General features: G+C 41.0%; 1 protein-coding gene across 1 annotated transcript in view; it reads left to right on the top strand.

The window, feature by feature from the left end:
- TTLL4 (tubulin tyrosine ligase like 4) overlaps window positions 1-20,529 on the top strand; it is a 388,835-nt gene that overhangs the window by 96,157 nt on the left and 272,149 nt on the right. The window contains exons 3-5 of the mRNA XM_053712432.1: window positions 16,010-16,110; window positions 16,273-16,327; window positions 16,413-16,429. Of these exons, the coding sequence (XP_053568407.1) occupies window positions 16,010-16,110; window positions 16,273-16,327; window positions 16,413-16,429 (173 nt within the window). The remainder of the gene's footprint in view (window positions 1-16,009; window positions 16,111-16,272; window positions 16,328-16,412; window positions 16,430-20,529) is intronic.

Below are 20,529 nucleotides of genomic sequence, written 5' to 3'. Positions count from 1 at the left end.
TGATGACCCGTGGACTGATCACACAACAGAAGAAAGGAATTTATCAGGTAAGCATAAATTATGTTTTTTCTTTTTAAGATCCTTTAGATAGGAAAATTGAATCTTATCTAAGGAAAGCTTATTTACATTCTGGCTTTATTCTCAGGCCTGCCATTTCTATGCCTGATGTTGCGGCTGCATCGACTTTTTGGTTGGATAGCTTAGCACAACGGGAAAAAGATTCTGATTTGTCTAGCATTGTTCGTTTGCTTCAATATACTAATCATTTTCTCTGTGATGTTATTTTTGATATCAAGATTGATGTTAAAAATATGTCTCTGGCTATTTTAACTAGAAGAGCTTTTTGGCTCCAATCATGGAATGCTGACATGGTATCTAAATCTAGGCTACTATCTCTATCATTCCAGGATAATAATTTTTCTTTCATGTAATTAGCAAGAGTCCATGAGCTAGTGACGTATGGGATATACATTCCTACCAGGAGGGGCAAAGTTTCCCAAACCTTAAAATGCCTATAAATACACCCCTCACCACACCCACAATTCAGTTTTACAAACTTTGCCTCCTATGGAGGTGGTGAAGTAAGTTTGTGCTAGATTCTACGTTGATATGCGCTCCGCAGCAAGTTGGGGCCCGGTTTTCCTCTCAGCGTGCAGTGAATGTCAGAGGGATGTGAGGAGAGTATTGCCTATTTGAATGCAGTGATCTCCTTCTACGGGGTCTATTTCATAGGTTCTCTGTTATCGGTCGTAGAGATTCATCTCTTACCTCCCTTTTCAGATCGACGATATACTCTTATTTATATACCATTACCTCTGCTGATTCTCGTTTCAGTACTGGTTTGGCTTTCTACAAACATGTAGATGAGTGTCCTGGGGTAAGTAAATCTTATTTTCTGTGACACTCTAAGCTATGGTTGGGCACTTTGTTTATAAAGTTCTAAATATATGTATTCAAACATTTATTTGCCTTGACTCAGAATGTTCAACATTCCTTATTTTCAGACAGTCAGTTTCATATTTGGGATAATGCATTTGAATCAATCATTTTTTTCTTACCTTAAAAAATTTGACTTTTTTTCCCTGTGGGCTGTTAGGCTCGCGGCGGCTGAAAATGCTTCATTTTATTGCGTCATTCTTGGCGCAGACTTTTTTGGCGCAAAAAATCTTTTCTGTTTCCGGCGTCATACGTGTCGCCGGAAGTTGCGTCATTTTTGACGTCCTTTTGCGCCAAAAATGTCGGCGTTCCGGATGTGGCGTCATTTTTGGCGCCAAAAGCATTTAGGCGCCAAATAATGTGGGCGTCTTGTTTGGCGCTAAAAAAATATGGGCGTTGCTTTTGTCTCCACATTATTTAAGTCTCATTATTTATTGCTTCTGGTTGCTAGAAGCTTGTTCACTGGCATTTTTTTCCCATTCCTGAAACTGTCATTTAAGGAATTTGATCAATTTTGCTTTATATGTTGTTTTTTCTATTACATATTGCAAGATGTTCCACGTTGCAACTGAGTCAGAAGATACTTCAGGAAAATCACTGCCCGGTGCTGGAGCTACCAAGCTAAGTGTATCTGCTATAAATTTTTGGTATCTGTTTCTCCAGCTGTTGTTTGTATTGCATGTCATGACAAACTTATTAATGCAGATAAAATTTCCTTTAGTACTTACATTACCTGTTGCTGTTCCGTCAACATCTAATTTTCAGAGTGTTCCTGATAAACATAAGAGATTTTATTTTTTAAATCCATTTAGAAGGCTATGTCTGTTATTTCTCCTTCTAGTTTACATAAAAGTCTTTTAAAACTTCTCTTTTTTCAGATGAATTTTTAAATGAACATCATCATTCTGATACTGATAATGGTTCTTCTGGTTCAGAGGTTTCTGTCTCAGAGGTTGATGCTGATAAATCTTTGTATTTGTTCAAGATGGAATTTATTCGTTCTTTATTTAAAGAAGTATTAATTGCTTTAGAAATAGAGGATTCTGGTCCTCTTGATACTAAATCTAAACGTTTAAATAAGGTTTTTAAATCTCCTGTAGTTATTCCAGAAGTGTTTTATCTCCCTGATGCTATTTCTGAAGTAATTTCCAGGGAATGGAACAATTTGGGTAATTCTTTTACTCCTTCTAAACGTTTAAGCAATTATATCCTGTGCCATCTGACAGATTAGTTTTTTTGGGACAAAATCCCTAAGGTTATGGGGCTGTCTCTACTCCTGCTAAATGTACTACTATTCCTACGGCAGATAGTACTTCATTTAAGGATCCTTTAGATAGGAAAATTGAATCCTTTCTAAGAAAAGCTTAGTTATGTTCAGGTAATCTTCTTAGACCTGCTATATTTTTAGCGGATGTTGCTGCAGCTTCAACTTTTTGGTTAGAAGTTTTAGCGCAACAAGTAACAGATCATAATTTTATAGCATTATTATTATTCTATAACATGCTAATAATTTTATTGGTGATACCATCTTTTGATATCATTAGAGTTGATGTCAGGTATATGTCTCTAGCTATTTTAGCTAGAAAAGCTTTATGGATTAAACTTGGAATGCTGATATGTTTTCTAAGTCAACTTTGCTTTCCCTTTCTTTCCAGGGTAATAAATTATTATCTCAACTGTTTCTGGAAGGAAGGGAACTTTTTTTACCAAAGGATAAAAAATCCAAGGTAAATTTAGGTTTAATAATCATTTTTCGTTCTTTTCCTCACAACAAGGAACAAAAGCCTGATCCTTCATCCTCAGGAGCGGTATCAGTTTGGAAACTATTTCCAGGTTTGGAATATATCCAAGCCTTATAGAAACCTATAGCCAGCTCCTAAGTACCCATGAAGGTGCGGCCCTTATTCCAGTTCAGCTGGTATGGGGCAGATTACGTTTTCTTCAAAGAAATTTGGATCAATTCCGTTCTCAATCTCTGGTTTCAGAACATTGTTTCAGAAAGGTACAGAATTGGCTTCAAGTTAAGGCCTCCTGCTAAGAGATTTTTTTTCTTTCCCGTGTCCCAGTTAACACAGCAAAGGCTCAGCATTTCTGAAATGTGTTTCAGATCTAGAGTTGGCTGGAGTAATTATGCCAGTTCCAGTTCTGGAACAGGGGCTGGGGTTTTATTTTATCTCTTCATTGTACCAAAGAAGGTCAATTCCTTCAGACCAGTTCCGGATCTATCAATATTGAATCGTTATGTAAGGATACCAACATTCAAGATGGTTCTGTAGGACTATCCTGCCTTTTGTTTAGCAAGGGCATTATATGTCTACAATAGATTTACAGGATGTGTAGCTGCATATTCCGATTCATCCAGATCACTTTTAGTGTCTGAGATTCTCTTTTTAGACAAGCATTACCAGTTTTGTGGCTCTACCGTTTGGCCTAGCCTCAGTTCCAAGAATTTTTTTCAAAGGTTCTCGGTGCCCTTCTTTCTGTAATCAGAGAACAGGGTTTTGGTATTTCCTTATTTGGACGATATCTTGGTACTTGCTCAGTCTTCTCATTTTCGAAGAATCTCATACAAATCGACTTGTGTTGTTTCTTCAAGTTCATGGTTGGAGGATCAATTTACCAATCAGTTCATTGATTCCTCAGACAAGGGTAACTTTTTTAGGTTTCTAGATAGATTCAGTGTCTATGACTCTGTCCTTGTCAGACAAGAGAAGTTTAACATTGATATCGGCTTGTCAAAACCTTCAGTCACATTCATTCCCTTTGGTAGCCTTATGCATGGAAATTTTAGGTCTTAGGACTGCCGCATCAGATGCGATCTCCTTTGCTCCTTTTCACATGCGACCTCTTCAGCTCTGTATGCTGAACCAATGGTGCAGGGATTACTCAGATATCTCAATTAATATCTTTAAACCGATTATACGACACTCTCTGACATGGTGGACAGATCACCATCGTTTAGTTCAGGGGGCTTCTTTGTTCTTCCGACCTGGACCATAATCTCAACAGATGCAAGTCTTACAGGTTGGGGAGCTGTGTGGGGGTATCTGACGGCACAAGGGGTTTGGGAATCTCAGGAGGTGAGATTTCCGATCAATATTTTGGAACTCCGTGCAATTTTCAGAGCTCTTCAGTCTTGGCCTTTTCTGAAGAGAGAGTTGTTCATTTGTTTTCAGATAGACAATGTCACAACTGTGGCATACATCAATCATCAAGGAGGGACTCGCAGTCCTCTGGCTATGAAAGAAGTATCTCGAATTTTGGTTTGGGCGGAATACAGCTCTTGTCTAATCTCTGCGGTTCATATCCCAGGTATGGACAATTGGAAAGCGGATTATCTCAGTCGCCAAACGTTGCACCTGGGCGAATGGTCTTCACCCAGAGGTATTTCCTCAGATTGTTCAAATGTGGGAATTCCCAGAAATAGATCTGATGGCTTCTCATCTAAACAAGAAACTTACCTGGTATCTGTCCGGATCCTGGGATCCTCGGGCGGAGGCAGTGGATGCATTATCTCTTCCTTACAAGTGTCATCCTGCCTATATCTTTCCGCCTCTAGTTCTTCTTCCAAGGGTATTCTCCAATATTCTAAAGGAATGCTCATTTGTCCTGCTGGTAGCTCCAGCATGGCCTCACAGGTTTTGGTATGCGGATCTTGTCCGGATGGCCTCTTGCCAGCTGTGGACTCTTCCGTTAAGACCAGTCTTTCTGTCTCAAGGTTCTTTTTTCCATCAGGATCTCAAAACCTTAATTTTAAGGTATGGAGTTTGAACGCTTGATTCTTGGTCAAAGAGGTTTCTCTGATTCTGTGATTGATACTATGTGACAGGCTCGTAAATCTGTATCTAGAGAGATATATTATAGAGTCTGGAAGACTTATTTTTCTTCAGGATGGTTTAGATAAAGGTTTGTCCGCAAGTTCCTTGAAAGACAAATCTCTGCTCTTTCTGTTCTTTTTCACAGAAGGATTGCTAATCTTCCTGATATTCATTGTTTTGTACAAGCTTTGGTTCGTATAAAACCTGTCATTAAGTCTATTTCTCCTCCTTGGAGTTTGAATTTGGTTCTGGGGGCTCTTCAAGCTCCTCCGTTTGAACCTATGCATTCATTGGACATTAAATTATTTTCTTGGAAAGTTTTGTTCCTTTTGGCAATCTCTTCTGCCAGAAGAGTTTCTGAATTATCTGCTCTTTCTTGTGAGTCTCCTTTTCTGATTTTTCATCAGGATAAGGCGGTGTTGCGAACTTCTTTTGAATTTTTACCTAAAGTTGTGAATTCCAACAACATTAGTAGAGAAATTGTGGTTCCTTCATTATGTCCTAATCCTAAGAATTCTAAGGAGAAATCGTTGCATTCTTTGGATGTTGTTAGAGCTTTGAAATATTATGTTGAAGCTACTAAGTCTTTCCGAAAGACTTCTAGTTTATTTGTTATCTTTTCCGGTTCTAGAAAAGGCCAGAAAGCTTCTGCCATTTCTTTGGCATCTTGGTTGAAATCTTTAATTCATCTTGCCTATGTTGAGTCGGGTAAAACTCTGCCTCAGAGGATTACTGCTCATTCTACTAGGTCAGTTTCTACTTCCTGGGCATTTAGGAATGAAGCTTCGATTGATCAGATTTGCAAAGCAGCAACTTGGTCCTCTTTGCATACTTTTACTAAATTCTACCATTTTGATGTATTTTCTTCTTCTGAAGCAGTTTTTGGTAGAAAAGTACTTCAGGCAGCGGTTTCAGTTTGAATCTTCTGCTTATGTTTTTCATTAAACTTTATTTTGGGTGTGAATTATTTTCAGCAGGAATTGGCTGTCTTTATTTTATCCCTCCCTCTCTAGTGACTCTTGTGTGGAAAGATCCACATCTTGGGTAATCATTATCCCATACGTCACTAGCTCATGGACTCTTGCTAATTACATGAAAGAAAACATAATTTATGTAAGAACTTACCTGATAAATTCATTTCTTTCATATTAGCAAGAGTCCATGAGGCCCGCCCTTTTTTTGTGGTGGTTATGATTTTTGTATAAAGCACAATTATTCCAATTCCTTATTTTTTATGCTATCGCACTTTCTTATCACCCCACTTCTTGGCTATTCGTTAAACTGAATTGTGGGTGTGGTGAGGGGTGTATTTATAGGCATTTTAAGGTTTGGGAAACTTTGCCCCTCCTGGTAGGAATGTATATCCCATACGTCACTAGCTCATGGACTCTTGCTAATATGAAAGAAATGAATTTATCAGGTAAGTTCTTACATAAATTATGTTGTTTGGTTCTCAGTTGGATTCTATTATTTCCACTATTACTGGGGGGAAGGGAGTTTTTTTTTTTGCCCCAAGATAAAAAAAAAATCTAAGGGTAAAGCTAGAGCTTCTAATCGGTTTCGTTCCTTTCGTCAGAATAGAGAACAGAAAACCACACATTCTCCTAAGGACTCTGGCTCCAATTGGAAGCCATCTTCGAGTTGGAATAAATCCAAGCCTTATAAAAAACAAAAGCTAGCCCCTAAAACTGCATGAAGGTGCGGCTCTCAATCCAGTTCTACTGGTGGGGGTTAGATTGAAATTATTTCAAGACGTTTAGGCAGGTTCCGTTCAGAATTATTGGATTCAGAATATTGTCTCAAGGGTATCGAATAGGTTTCAGAATAAGAGAAGGTTTATTTGTCTCTCACGTTCCAACAAATCCTGTGAAAGCTCAGGCCTTTCTGAAATGTGTTTCAGATCTAGAGCTTTCATTGGTAATTGTACCAGTTCCACTTCTGGAACAGGGTCTGGGTTTTTATTCAAATGTTTAAATTGTCCCAAAGAAGGAAGATTCTTTCAGACTAGTTCTGGATCTGAAGTTTTTGAATAGTTTTGTAAGGGTCCCAACTTTCAAGATGGTGACTATAAGGACTATTCTGCCTTTTGTTCAGCAAGGTCATTATATGTCCACAATAGACTTACAGGATGCATATCTTCATATTCCAATTCATCCTGACCACTATTGTTTTTTGAGATTCTCTTTTCTAGACAAGCATTACCAATTTGTTTCTCTACCATTTGGCCTAGCGACGGCTCCAAGAAACTTTTTGAAGGTTCTCGGTGCCCTTCTATCTGTAATCAGAGAACAGGGTATTGTGGTGTTTCCTTATTTCGACGATATCTTGGTACTGGCTCAATCTTTTCATTTAGCAGAATCTCACACAAATCGACTTGTTGTTTCTTCAGACATGGTTGGAGGATCAATTTACCAGAGAGTTTCTTGATTCCTCAGACAAGGGTCACCTTTTTAGGTTTCCAGATAAGTGTCCATAACTCTGTCTTTAACAGACAAGAGACAAATGAAATTGGTTTCTGCCTGTCAAAACCTTCAGTTTCGATCATTTCCTTCAGTGGCTATGTGCATGGAAGTTTTAAGTCTCATGAATGCAGCATTGGACATGATCCCCTTTGCTCGTTTTCATATGAGACCTCTGCAGCTTTGCATGCTGAATCAATGGTGCAGGGATTATTCTCGGATATCACAGTTGATATACTTAAATCCCAACATTCAACTCTCTCTGACTTGGTGGTTAAACCATCACCTTATTGTTCAAGGGGCCTCCTTTATTCGTCCTTCCTGGACTGTGATTTCAACAGATGCAAGTCTAACAGGTTGGGGAGCTGTCTGGGGTCTCTGACAGCACAAGGGGTTTGGAATCCTCAAGAGGCGAGGTTACCAATCAATATTTTTGAACTTTGTGCTATTTTCAGGGCTCTTCAGGCTTGGCCTCTATTAAAAAGAGAATCGTTCTTTCATTTTCTGACAGACAATATCACAACTGTGGAATATGTCAATCATCAGGGTGGGACTCGCAGTCCTTTTGCGATGAAAGAAGTATCTAGAATACTTTCTTGGGCAGAATTCAACTGTCTAATTACTGCGATACATATCCCAGGTGTAGACCATTGGGAAGCAAATTATCTTAGCCGTCAGACTTTACATCCAGGGGAGTGGTCTCTCCATCCATATGCATTTTGTCAGATTGTACAGCTGTGGGGTCATCCTGAAATAGATCTGATGGTTTCCCATCTAAACAAACTTCCCAGGTATCTTTCCAGGTCCAGGGATCCTCAGGCGGAGATGGTGAATGCGTTTGCAGTTCCTTGGTTTAACCAACCTGCTTACATCTTTCTGCCTCTAGTTCTTCTTCCAAGGGTGATCTCCAAGGTCATAATGGAACAATTGTATGTGTTTCTGATAGCACCAGCATGGACTCAAATGTTTTGGTATGCGGATCTTGTCTGGATGTCCAGTTGCCAGCCTTGGCCACTTCCTTTAAGGCCAGACCTTCTGTCTCAAGGGCCGTTTTTCCATCAGGATCTCAAATCGCTAAATTTGAAGGTATGGAAATTGAACGCTTAATGCTTAGTCATAGAGGTTTCTCTGACTCAGTGATTAATGCTTTGCTAGAGGCTCGTAAGTCTGTTTCAAGGAAGATTTGTTTTCAGGTTTGGAAAGCATATATTTCATGGTGTTCTTATCATAAATTCTCTTGGCATTCTTTTAGAATTCCTAGAATTTTAGTTTCTTCAGGATGGTTTGGATAAAGGTTTGTCTGCAAGTACTTTGAAGGGACAAATCTCTGCTCTTTCTGTTTTATTTCATAGAAAGATTGCTAATCTTCCTGACATTCACTGTTCTGTTCAGGCTTTGGTTTGTATCAAGCCTGTTATTAAATCAGTTTATCCTCCTTTGAGTCTTAATTTGATTTTAAAGGCTTTGCAGGCTCCTCCTTTTGAACCTATGCATTCTTTGGATATTAAACTACTTTCTTGGAAAGTATTGTTACTTTTTGCTCTCTTCTGAGTCTCCTTTTCTAATTTTCCGTCAGGATAAGGCTGTTTAACGGACTTTGTTTAAATTTCTTCCTAAGGTTGTGAATTCTAACAACATTAGTAGGGAAATTGTTGTTTCTTCCTTTTGTCCTAATCCTAAGAATACTCTTGAAAGATCTTTACACTTTGGATGTTGTAAGAGCTTTGAAATATTATGTAGAAGCTACTAAAGATTTCAGAAAGACTTCTAGTCTTTTTTTGTTGTTTTTTTTTTTTCTGGTCCTAGGAAAGGTCAGAAAGCCTCTGCCATTTCTTTGGCATCTTAGTTAAAGCTTTTGATTCACAAGGCTTATTTGGAGGCAGGACAGTCTCCGCCTCAGAATTACAGCTCATTCTACTAGATCAGTCGCCACTTCTTGGGCTTTTAAGTATGAAGCTTCAGTTGATCAGATTTGCAAAGCAGCAACTTGGTCTTCTTTGCATACATTTACAAAATGTTACCATTTTTATGTATTTGCTTCTTCTGAAGCAGTCTTTGGTAGAAAAGTTCTTCAGGCAGCGGTCTGTTTGATTCTTCTGCTTATGATTTGGTTTTTTTCGAGAAATTTATGAGACTTTTTTTTTTTTTGTGGATTTTATTTTCTCAGCAGAAATAGCTGTTTTTATTCTATCCCTCCCTCTCTAGTGACTCTTCTGTGGACTTCCACATCTTGTGTATTTCTATCCCATATGTCACTAGCTCATGAACTCTTGCCAATTACATGAAAGAAAACATAATTTATGTAAGAACTTACCTGATTCATTTATTTCATATTGGCAAGTGTCCATACGACCCACCCTTTTCTTATGGTGGTTATGATTTTTGTATAAAAGCACAATTATATTTCCAGTTCCCTTTTCTCTTGTAAGGTGTATCCAGTCCACGGATCATCCATTACTTGTGGGATATTCTCCTTCCCAACAGGAAGTTGCAAGAAGACACCCACAGCAGAGCTGCTATATAGCTCCTCCCCTAACTGCCATATCAAGTCATTCTCTTGCAACTCTCAACAAAGATGGAGGTAGTAAGAGGAAAGTGGTGAAATATAGTTAGTTTTGTCTTCAATCAAAAGTTTATTATTTTTAAATGGTACCGGAGTTGTACTATTTTATCTCAGGCAGCATTTAGAAGAAGAATCTGCCTGCATTTTCTATGATCTTAGCAGAAGTAACTAAGATCCACTGCTGTTCTCACATATGTCTGAGGAGTGAGGTAACTTCAGAGGGAGAATGGCGTGCAGGTTATCCTGCAATGAGGTATGTGCAGTTTTAAGTTTTTCTAGGGATGGAATTGCTAGAAAATGCTGCTGATACCGGATTAATGTAAGTTAAGCCTAAATACAGTGATTTAATAGCGACTAGTACCAGGCTTACTATCAGATATATACTCTTATAAATGTGCAATATAAAACGTTTTCTGGCATGTTTAATCGTTTTTATATATGCTTTGGTGATAAAACTTATTGGGGCCTAGTTTTTTCAACATGGCTGGCTTGATTTTTGCCTAGAAACAGTTTCCTGAGGCTTTCCACTGTTGTAGTATGAGTGGGAGGGGCCTATTTTAGTGCTTTTTTGCGCAGTTAAAATTGCAGACAGAGACATTCAGCTTCCCTCAGCAGTCCCCTGCATGCTATAGGACATCTCTGAAGGGCTCTGAAGGGCTCTAAAGGCTTCAAAAGTCGTTTATTGAGGAAGGTAGGGCCACAGCTGAGCTGTGGCAGTTGTTGTGACTGTTTAAAAAACGTTTAATTAGTTTTTTTGATCCGTTTTTTGCATTAAGGGGTTAATCATCCATTTGCAAGTGGGTGCAATGCTCTGCTAACCTATTACATACACTGTCAAAATTTCGTTTGAATTACTGCCTCTTTTCACTGTTTTTCAAATTTTGACAAAATTTGTTTCTCTTAAAGGCACAGTACCGTTTTTTATATTTTCTTGTTAACTTGATTTAAAGTGTTTTCCAAGCTTGCTAGTCTCATTGCTAGTCTGTATAAACATGTCTGACATAGAGGAAACTCCTTGTTTATTATGTTTAAAAGCCATGGTGGAACCCCATATGAGAATGTGTACTAAATGTATTGATTTCACTTTAAACAATAAAGATTAGCTGTTATCTTTAAAAAATTTATCACCAGAGGATTCTGACGAGGGGGAAGTTATGCCGACTAACTCTCCCCACGTGTCAGACCCTTTGACTCCCGCTCAAGGGACTCCCGCTTAAATGGGGCCAAGTACATCAAGGACGCTCATAGCGATTACTTTACAAGACATGGCGGCAGTCATGGATAATACACTGTCAGTGGTATTAGCCAGACTTCCTGAATTTAGAGGAAAGCGTGATAGCTCTGGTGTTATGCGTAATACAGAGCATACAGACGCTTTAAGAGCCATGTCTGATACTGCCTCACAATATGCAGAAGCTGAGGAAGGAGAGCTTCAGTCTGTGGGTGATGTTTCTGACTCAGGAAAGATGATGCAACCTGATTCTGATATTTCTACTTTCAAATTTAAGCTTGAGAACCTCCGTGTTTTGCTTAGGGAGGTTTTAGCTGCTCTGAATGACTGTGACACAATTGCAGTGCCAGAGAAATTGTGTAGACTGGATAAATACTATGCAGTGCCGGTGTGTACTGATGTTTTTCCAATACCTAAAAGGTTTACAGAAATTATTAAGGAATGGGATAGACCAGGTGTGACGTTTTCTTCCCCTCCTATTTTTAGAAAAATGTTTCCAATAGACGCCACCACACGGGACTTATGGCAGACGGTCCCTAAGGTGGAGGGAGCAGTTTCTACTCTAGCAAAGCGTACTACTATCCCTGTCGAGGACAGTTGTGCTTTTTCTGATCCTATGGATAAAAAGTTAGAGGGTTACCTTAAGAAAATGTTTATTCAACAAGGTTTTATCCTGCAGCCCCTTGCATGCATTGCTCCTGTCACTGCTGCTGCGGCGTTCTGGTTTGAGTCTCTGGAAGAGGCTTTACAGACGACTCCTTTGGAGGACATACTTAACAAGCTTAGAGCACTTAAGCTAGATAATTCTTTTGTTTCTGATGCCATTGTTCATTTGACTAAACTAACGGCTAAGAATTCTGGATTTACCATCCAGGCGCATAGGGCGCTATGGCTTAAATCTTGATCAGCTGACGTCACTTCAAAGTCTAAACTACTCAACATTCCCTTCAAGGGGCAGACCTTATTCGGGCCTGGTTTGAAGGAAATTATTGCTGACATTACTGGAGGTAAAGGTCATGCCCTTCCTCAGGACAGGTCCAAATCAAGGGCCAAACAGTCTAATTTTCGTGCCTTTCGAAACTTCAAGGCAAGTGCAGCATCAACTTCCTCTGCTACAAAACAAGAGGGAACTCAGTCCAAGACGGCCTGGAAACCTAACCAGTCCTGGAACAAAGGCAAGCAGGCCAAAAAGCCTGCTGCTGCCTCTAAGACAGCATGAAGGAATGGCCCCCTATCCGGTAACGGATCTAGTAGGGGGCAGACTTTCTCTCTTCGCCCAGGCGTGGGCAAGAGACGTTCAGGATCCCTGGACGTTGGAGATTTATATCTCAGGGGTATCTTCTGGACTTCAAGGCTTCTCTTCCACAAGGGAGATTTCACCTTTCACGATTATCTGTCAACCAGATAAAGAAAGAGAGGCATTCTTACACTGTGTGCAAGACCTCCTAGTTATGGGAGTGATCCATCCAGTTCCAAAGGAGGGACAGGGATTTTACTCAAATCTGTTTGTGGTTCCCAAAAAAGAGGGAACCTTCAGACCAATCTTGGATCTAAAGATCTTAAACAAATTCCTCAGAGTTCCATCATTCAAAATGGAAACTATTCGGACCATCCTACCTATGATCCAGGAGGGTCAATATATGACTACGGTGGATCTAAAGGATGCTTACCTTCACATTCCGATACACAAAGATCATCATCGGTTTGCTAAGGTTTGCCTTTCTGGACAGGCATTACCAGTTTGTGGCTCTTCCCTTCGGGTTAGCTACAGCCCCAAGAATTTTTACAAAGGTTCGGGGGGTGCTTCTGGCGGTCCTAAGGCCGCGGGGCATAGCAGTGGCCCCTTATCTAGACGACATCCTGATACAGACGTCAAATTTCCAAATTGCCAAGTCCCATACGGACATAGTTCTGGCATTTCTGAGGTCGCACGGGTGGAAAGTGAACAAGGAAAAGAGTTCTCTATCCCCACTCACAAGAGTCTCCTTCCTAGGGACTCTGATAGATTCTGTAGAAATGAAAATTTACCTGACTGAGTCCAGGTTATCAAAACTTCTAAATTCTTGCAGTGTTCTCCATTCTATTCATCGCCCTTCGGTGGCTCAGTGCATGGAGGTAATCTGCTTAATGGTAGCGGCAATGGACATAGTTCCGTTTGCGCGCCTACATCTCAGACCGCTGCAACTATGCATGCTCAGTCAGTGGAATGGGGATTACACAGATTTGTCCCCTCTACTAAATCTGGATCAAGAGACCAGAGATTCTCTTCTCTGGTGGCTATCTCGGGTCCACCTGTCCAGAGGTATGACCTTTCGCAGGCCAGATTGGACAATTGTAACGACAGATGCCAGCCTTCTAGGTTGGGGTGCAGTCTGGAACTCCCTGAAAGCTCAGGGATCGTGGACTCAGGAGGAGAAACTCCTTCCAATAAATATTCTGGAATTGAGAGCGATATTCAATGCTCTTCTGGCTTGGCCTCAGCTAGCAACACTGAGGTTCATCAGATTTCAGTCGGACAACATCACGACTGTGGCTTACATCAACCATCAAGGGGGAACAAGGAGTTCCCCAGCGATGTTAGAAGTCTCCAAGATAATTCGCTGGGCAGAGAGACACTCTTGCCACCTCTCAGCGATCCATATCCCAGGTGTAGAGAACTGGGAGGCGGATTTTCTAAGTCAGACTTTTCATCCGGGGGAGTGGGAACTCCATCCGGAGGTGTTTGCTCAATTGATTCATCGTTGGGGCAAACCAGAACTGGATCTCATGGCGTCTTGCCAGAACGCCAAGCTTTCTTGTTATGGTTCCAGGTCCAGGGACCCAGAAGCGACGCTGATAGATGCTCTAGCAGCGCCTTGGTCTTTCAACCTGGCTTATGTGTTTCCACCGTTTCCTCTGCTCCCTCAACTGATTGCCAAAATCAAGCAGGAGAGAGCATCGGTGATCTTGATAGTACCTGCGTGGCCATGCAGGACCTGGTATGCAGACCTAGTGGACATGTCATCCTTTCCACCTTGGACTCTGCCTTTGAGACAAGACCTTCTACTACAAGGTCCTTTTAATCATCCAAATCTAATTTCTCTGAGACTGACTGCCTGGTGATTGAACGCTTGATTTTATCAAAGCGTGGCTTCTCAGAGTCAGTCATTGATACCCTAATACAGGCAAGAAAGCCTGTCACCAGGAAAATCTACCATAAGATATGGCGTAAATATCTTTATTGGTGTGAATCCAAGAATTACTCATGGAGTAAGGTTAGGATTCCCAGGATATTGTCTTTTCTCAAAGAGGGTTTGGAAAAAGGATTATCAGCTAGTTCTTTAAAGGGACAGATTTCTGCCCTGTCTATTCTTTTGCACAAGCATCTGGCAGATATTCCAGACGTTCAGGCATTTTGTCAGGCTTTGGTTAGAATCAAGCCTGTGTTTAAACCTGTTGCTCCTCCATGGAGCTTAAACTTGGTTCTTAAAGTTCTTCAAGGGGTTCCGTTTGAACCTCTTCATTCTATAGATATTAAACTTTTGTCTTGGAAAGTTCTTTTTTTGATGGCCATTTCCTCGGCTCGTATAGTCTCAGAGTTATCTGCTTTACAATGTGATTCTCCTTATCTGATCTTCCATGCATATAAGGTAGTTCTGCGTACAAAACCTGGGTTTTTGCCTAAGGTGGCATCTACTAAGAATATCAATCAAGAGATTGTTGTTCCATCATTGTGCCCTAATCCTTCTTCTAAGAAGGAACGTCTTTTACATAATCTGGACGTAGTCCGTGCTTTAAAGTTTTACTTACAAGCTACTAAAGATTTTCGTCAAACATCTGCTTTGTTTGTTGTCTACTCTGGACAGAGGAGAGGTCAAAAGGCATTGGCAACCTCTCTTTCTTTTTGGCTAAGAAGCATAATACGCTTAGCCTATGAGACTGCTGGACAGCAGCCCCCTGAAAGGATTACAGCTCATTCTACTAGAGCTGTGGCTTCCACTTGGGCCTTTAAAATTTAGGCTTCTGTTGAACAGATTTGCAAGGCGGCGACTTGGTCTTCGCTTCATACTTTTTCAAAATTCTACAAATTTGATACTTTTGCTTCTTCGGAGGCTATTTTTGGGAGACAGGTTCTACAGGCAGTGGTACCTTCTGTTTAAGTACCTACCTTGTCCCTCCCTTCATCCGTGTACTTTAGCTTTGGTATTGGTATCCCACAAGTAATGGATGATCCGTGGACTGGATACACCTTACAAGAGAAAACACAATTTATGCTTACCTGATAAATTTATTTCTCTTGTGGTGTATCCAGTCCACGGCCCGCCCTGTCAGTTTAAGGCAGGTCAAAATTTAAATTTAAACTACAGTCACCACTGCACCCTATGGTTTCTCCTTTCTCGGCTTGTTTCGGTCGAATGACTGGATATGGCAGTTAGGGGAGGAGCTATATAGCAGCTCTGCTGTGGGTGTCCTCTTGCAATTTCCTGTTGGGAAGGAGAATATCCCACAAGTAATGGCTGATCCGTGGACTGGATACACCACAAGAGAAATAAATTTATCAGGTAAGCATAAATTGTGTTTGTTTTTTTTTTTTGTTTTTTTTTTGCTTTTTTTTTTTTTTACTCCTTATTTTATCACCCCACTACTTGGCTATTCGTTAAACTGAATTGTGGGTGTGGTGAGGGATGTATTTATAGGCATGTTGAGGTTTGGGAAACCTTGCCCCTCCTGGTAGGATTGTATATCCCATACGTCACTAGCTCATGGACTCTTGCCAATATGAAAGAAATGAATTTATCAGGTAAGTTCTTACATAAATTATGTTTTTCGATGACTAAAAACTTTTCTCAGGTGGCCATCTCGACCTGTTGTCAGCTCCACCCCCTTCACTTGAAGTTTTTATCAGTCTAGTTTTTGTTGTTTTAGATGTTTTGTGTTTCAACTGCCCTAATTTTACAGTTAATCTTTAGTTTAACTTGTTGTTTTTTTGTTTTTTCTTCTTCTTCCTCCATAAATGGTGCAGCTTTTCTGTGACCAACCTTGAACCAGATGATGGAGAAGAGGAACTTCCAGATGGCTTGTATGATAGTCAAGAGGAGGAGAATGAGGAAGATGATGAAGAAGGTAAGCTATATAATTTTAATTGCATTGCTTCTTATGGGTGCTGAATACTCTGTGGCTGTGAATATCTGTTTATTTGGTATATTAACAATCCGTGCAATTTACCCATTTATGCTTTTGTAGGAAAGTTAATAGGATGAGTTATTTCTGTTTTATTTAATACAGGTACTGTGGACAGTTCCTCCCTCACAGGCTCTGCATCCTTATATGCTGTATCCAGGTAGTTATTATCTTTATTTTTTATGTATTGGTAGCTATATTGAAGAAAAAACCTTGATGCACATCTTCAGTTTTTTTTTTTTTAGCTCAGTGGAAGGGAGAAGTAAACTGTTTCACATTGTCTGTTTACTTCTCTCTTCTGAATAAAATGACATTTAACCCCTTAATGACACACGTCGTTCAGGGTACGTCTTGCACAAACTGGTCTTTAAAGACCAGCGACGTACCCTGTACGACATTGGGGTTTAAAGCGTCTGGAAGCGATCCGCTTTCCGGTTATTGCAGTGATGCCTCGATATCGAGGCATCCTACAATAACACTTCTTACCCCTCCGGTGCAGAGAGAGCCACTCTGTGGCCCTCTCTGCACCGGACATCAATGGCCGAAAATCTTGGTGGGTGGGAGCCAAAGTGGGAAGCGGGTGGGCGGCCATTGATGGCTTTTATGATTAAGAGGGGGGCGCGCACGGGCGGTGGTGGGCGTGCACGGGGGGGAGCAGGTGGGAACTGCGGCACTACAGAAAAAAAAACTTCTAAGTGGGAGAAAGGGGGGAGGGAATGGGTTAATAAATTGATAAGGGATCTGGGAGGGGGTGGGGGAAGCTACACTACAGAAAATAAAAAAATAAAATAAAGAATTTTTTTTTTTTTTGTATAAACTGGGTACTGGCAGACAGCTGCCAGTACCCAATATGGCACCAAATATGTTAGAGGGGGAGGGTTAGAGAGCTGTTGGGGGCGGATCAGGGAGGTTGGGCGCTAAGGGGGGACCCTACACAGCTGCATATGTAAATATGCTTTAAAAAAAAGATACCTTTTTATTTTAGTACTGGCAGACTTTCTGCCAGTACTTAAGATGGCAGGGACAATTGTGGGGGAGGGAAGAGAGCTGTTTGGGAGGGATCAGATGGTGTGATGTGTCAGGTAGGAGGCTGATCTCTACACTAAAGCTAAAATTAACCCTACAAGCTACCTAATTAACCCCTGCACTGCTGGGCATAATATACGTGTGATGCGCAGCAGTATTTAGCGCCCTTCTAATTACCAAAAAGCAACGCCAAAGCCATATATTCCTGCTATTTCTGAACAAAGGGGATCACAGAGAAGCATTTACAACCATTTATGCCATAATTGCACAAATTGTTTGTAAATAATTTTAGTGAGAAACCTAAAAGTGTGAAAAATTTAACTTTTTTTTTTTTTTTTTTTTAATTTGATCGCATTTGGCGGTGAAATGGGGGCATGAAATATACCAAGATGGGCCTAGATCAATACTTGGGGTTGTCTACTACACTAAAGCTAAAATGAACCATAGAAGCTCCCTATATGCTCCCTAATTAACTCCTTCACTGCTGGGCATAATACACGTGTGATGCGCAGTGGCATTTTGCGGCCTTCTAATTACCAAAAAGCAACGCCAAAGCCATATATGTCTGCTATTTCTGAACAAAAGGGATCCCAGAGAAGCATTTACAACCATTTGCCATAATTGCACAAGTTGTTTGTAAATAATTTCAGTGAGAAACCTAAAGTTTGTGAAAGTGAATGATTTTATTTATTTGATCACATTTGGCGGTGAAATAGTGGCATGAAATATACCAAAACTTGATCAATACTTTGGGATGTCTTCTAAAAAAAAAAATATATACATGTCAAGGGATATTTAGGAATTCCTGAAAGATATCAGTGTCCCAATGTAACTAGCGCTAATTTTGAAAAAAAGTGGTTTGAAAATAGCCAAGTGCTACTTGTATTTATTGCCCTATAACTTGCAAAGAACATGTAAACATTGGGTATTTCTAAACTCAGGACAAAATTTTGAAACTATTAATCATGGGTGTTTTTTGGTGGATGTAGATGTGTAACAGATTTCTCTTGCAAGGTGTATCCAGTCCACGGATTCATCCTTACTTGTGGGATATTCTCAATCCCTACAGGAAGTGGCAAAGAGAGCACACAGCAAAGCTGTCCATATAGCTCCCCCTCTGGCTCCGCCCCCCCAGTCATTCTCTTTGCCGCTCTTAACAGGCGAGGGATGTACTGTCTGAGGGAGAAATTTCTGACTCAGGAAAAGTTTCTCAGCGGGCAGAATCAGATTTACTAGCTTTTAAATTTAAATTGGAACACCTCCGCGTACTGCTTAGGGAGGTCTTATCAACTCTGGATGATTGTGACCCTATGGTGGTCCCAGAGAAATTGTGTAAAATTTACAAATTTCTAGAAGTCCCTGTATACACTGATGCGTTTCCGATCCCTAAGAGGGTGGCGGATATTGTTGATAGGGAATGGGAGAGACCAGGTGTACCTTTTTGTTTCCCCCCCTGTCTTTAAGAAAATGTTCCCCATAACTGATCCCAGGCGGGACGCGTGGCAGACGGTTCCTAAGGTAGAGGGGGCAGTTTCAACACTTGCCAAGCGCACAACCATACCAATTGAAGATAGTTGTGCTTTCAAGGATCCTATGGATAAAAAATTAGAAGGTTTACTAAAGAAAATATTTGTTCAACAAGGTTTCCTTCTCCAACCTATTGCCTGCATTAATCCTGTAACTACTGCAGCGGCTTTTTGGTTTGAGGGGCTGGAGGAGTCGCTCCAGAGGGAGACTTCATATGACGAAGTCATGGATAGAATTAATGCTCTAAAACTGGCTAATTATTTTATCACAGATGCCGCTTTGCAATTAGCTAAGTTAGCGGCGAAAAATTCTGATTTTGCCATCATGGCGCGCAGAGCGCTTTGGTTCAAGTCATGGTCGGCCAACGTGTCGTCCAAAACAAAATGACTAAATATTCCTTTCAAGGGAAAGACCCTTTTCGGTCCCGAGTTGAAAGAGATTATCTCGGATATCACTGGGGGAAAGGGCCATGCCCTCCCGCAAGATAGGCCTTTTAAGGCTAAAAGCAAGGCTAATTTTCCCTACTTTCGCAACTTCAGGAGCGGTCCTGCTTCAACCTCTGCAACCGCAAAGCAAGAGGGTAACTCTTCACAGCCAAAAGCAACTTGGAAACCTTTGCAGGGCTGGAACAAGGGTAAACAGGCCAAAAAGCCTGTGGCTGCTACTAAGACAGCATGAAGGGGTAGCCCCCGATCCGGGACCGGATCTGGTAGGGGGCAGACTCTCTCTCTTTGCTCAGGCTTGGGCAAGAGATGTTCCAGATCCCTGGACATTAGAGATCGTTGCTCAGGGATATCTTCTAGAATTCAAGGACTCTCCTCCAAGGGGAAGGTTCCACATTTCTCGTCTGTCTACAGACCAGACAAAGAAAGAGGCGTTCTTACGCTGTGTAGAAGACCTACTCAAGATGGGAGTGATATATCCAGTTCCAATTACAGAACAAGGACTGGGTTTTTACTCTAACCTGTTTGTGGTTCCCAAAAAGGAAGGAACTTTTTAGGCCAATCCTGGATCTAAAAATTCTAAACAAATTCCTCAGAGTTCCATCATTCAAGATGGAGACCATTCGGACAATCTTACCCATGATCCAGGAAGGTCAATATATGACTACCGTGGATCTAAAGGATGCGTACCTACATATTCCTATCCACAAAGATCATCATCAGTTCCTAAGGTTCGCCTTTCTGGACAAGCATTACCAGTTTGTGGCCCTTCCCTTCGGGTTGGCCACCGCTCCCAGAATTTTCACAAAGGTGCTAGGGTCCCTTCTGGCGGTACTAAGACCGCGGGGCATTGCAGTAGCACCTTATCTGGACGACATCTTAATACAGGCGTCGTCTTTTCCCAGAGCCAAGGCTCACACGGAGATTGTTCTGGCCTTTCTAAGGTCTCACGGGTGGAAGGTGAACATCGAAAAAAGTTCTCTGTCCCTGCTCACAAAGGTTCCCTTCCTGGGAACACTTATAGACTCGGTAGAAATGAAAATATTTCTGACGGAGGTCAGAAAATTTAAAACTTTTGACTACTTGCCGAGTTCTTCATTACATTCCTCGGCCATCTGTAGCTCAGTGCATGGAGGTAATCGGATTAATGGTAGCAGCAATGGACGTAGTCCCTTTTGCTCGAATTCATCTCAGGCCACTGCAATTGTGCATGCTCAAACAGTGGAATGGGGATTATGCAGATTTGTCTCCTCAAATCCAACTGGACCAGAAAGCCAGGGATTCTCTTCTCTGGTGGTTGTCTCGGGGAATGTGCTTCCGCAGACCGGAGTGGATCATTGTAACGACCGACGCCAGTCTGTTAGGC

This window comes from Bombina bombina, chromosome 1, assembly GCF_027579735.1.
Source record: "Bombina bombina isolate aBomBom1 chromosome 1, aBomBom1.pri, whole genome shotgun sequence".
Taxonomy (NCBI): domain Eukaryota; kingdom Metazoa; phylum Chordata; class Amphibia; order Anura; family Bombinatoridae; genus Bombina; species Bombina bombina.
Note: the sequence above shows the minus strand (reverse complement) of the source record. Positions and strands in the feature narration are given on the sequence as shown.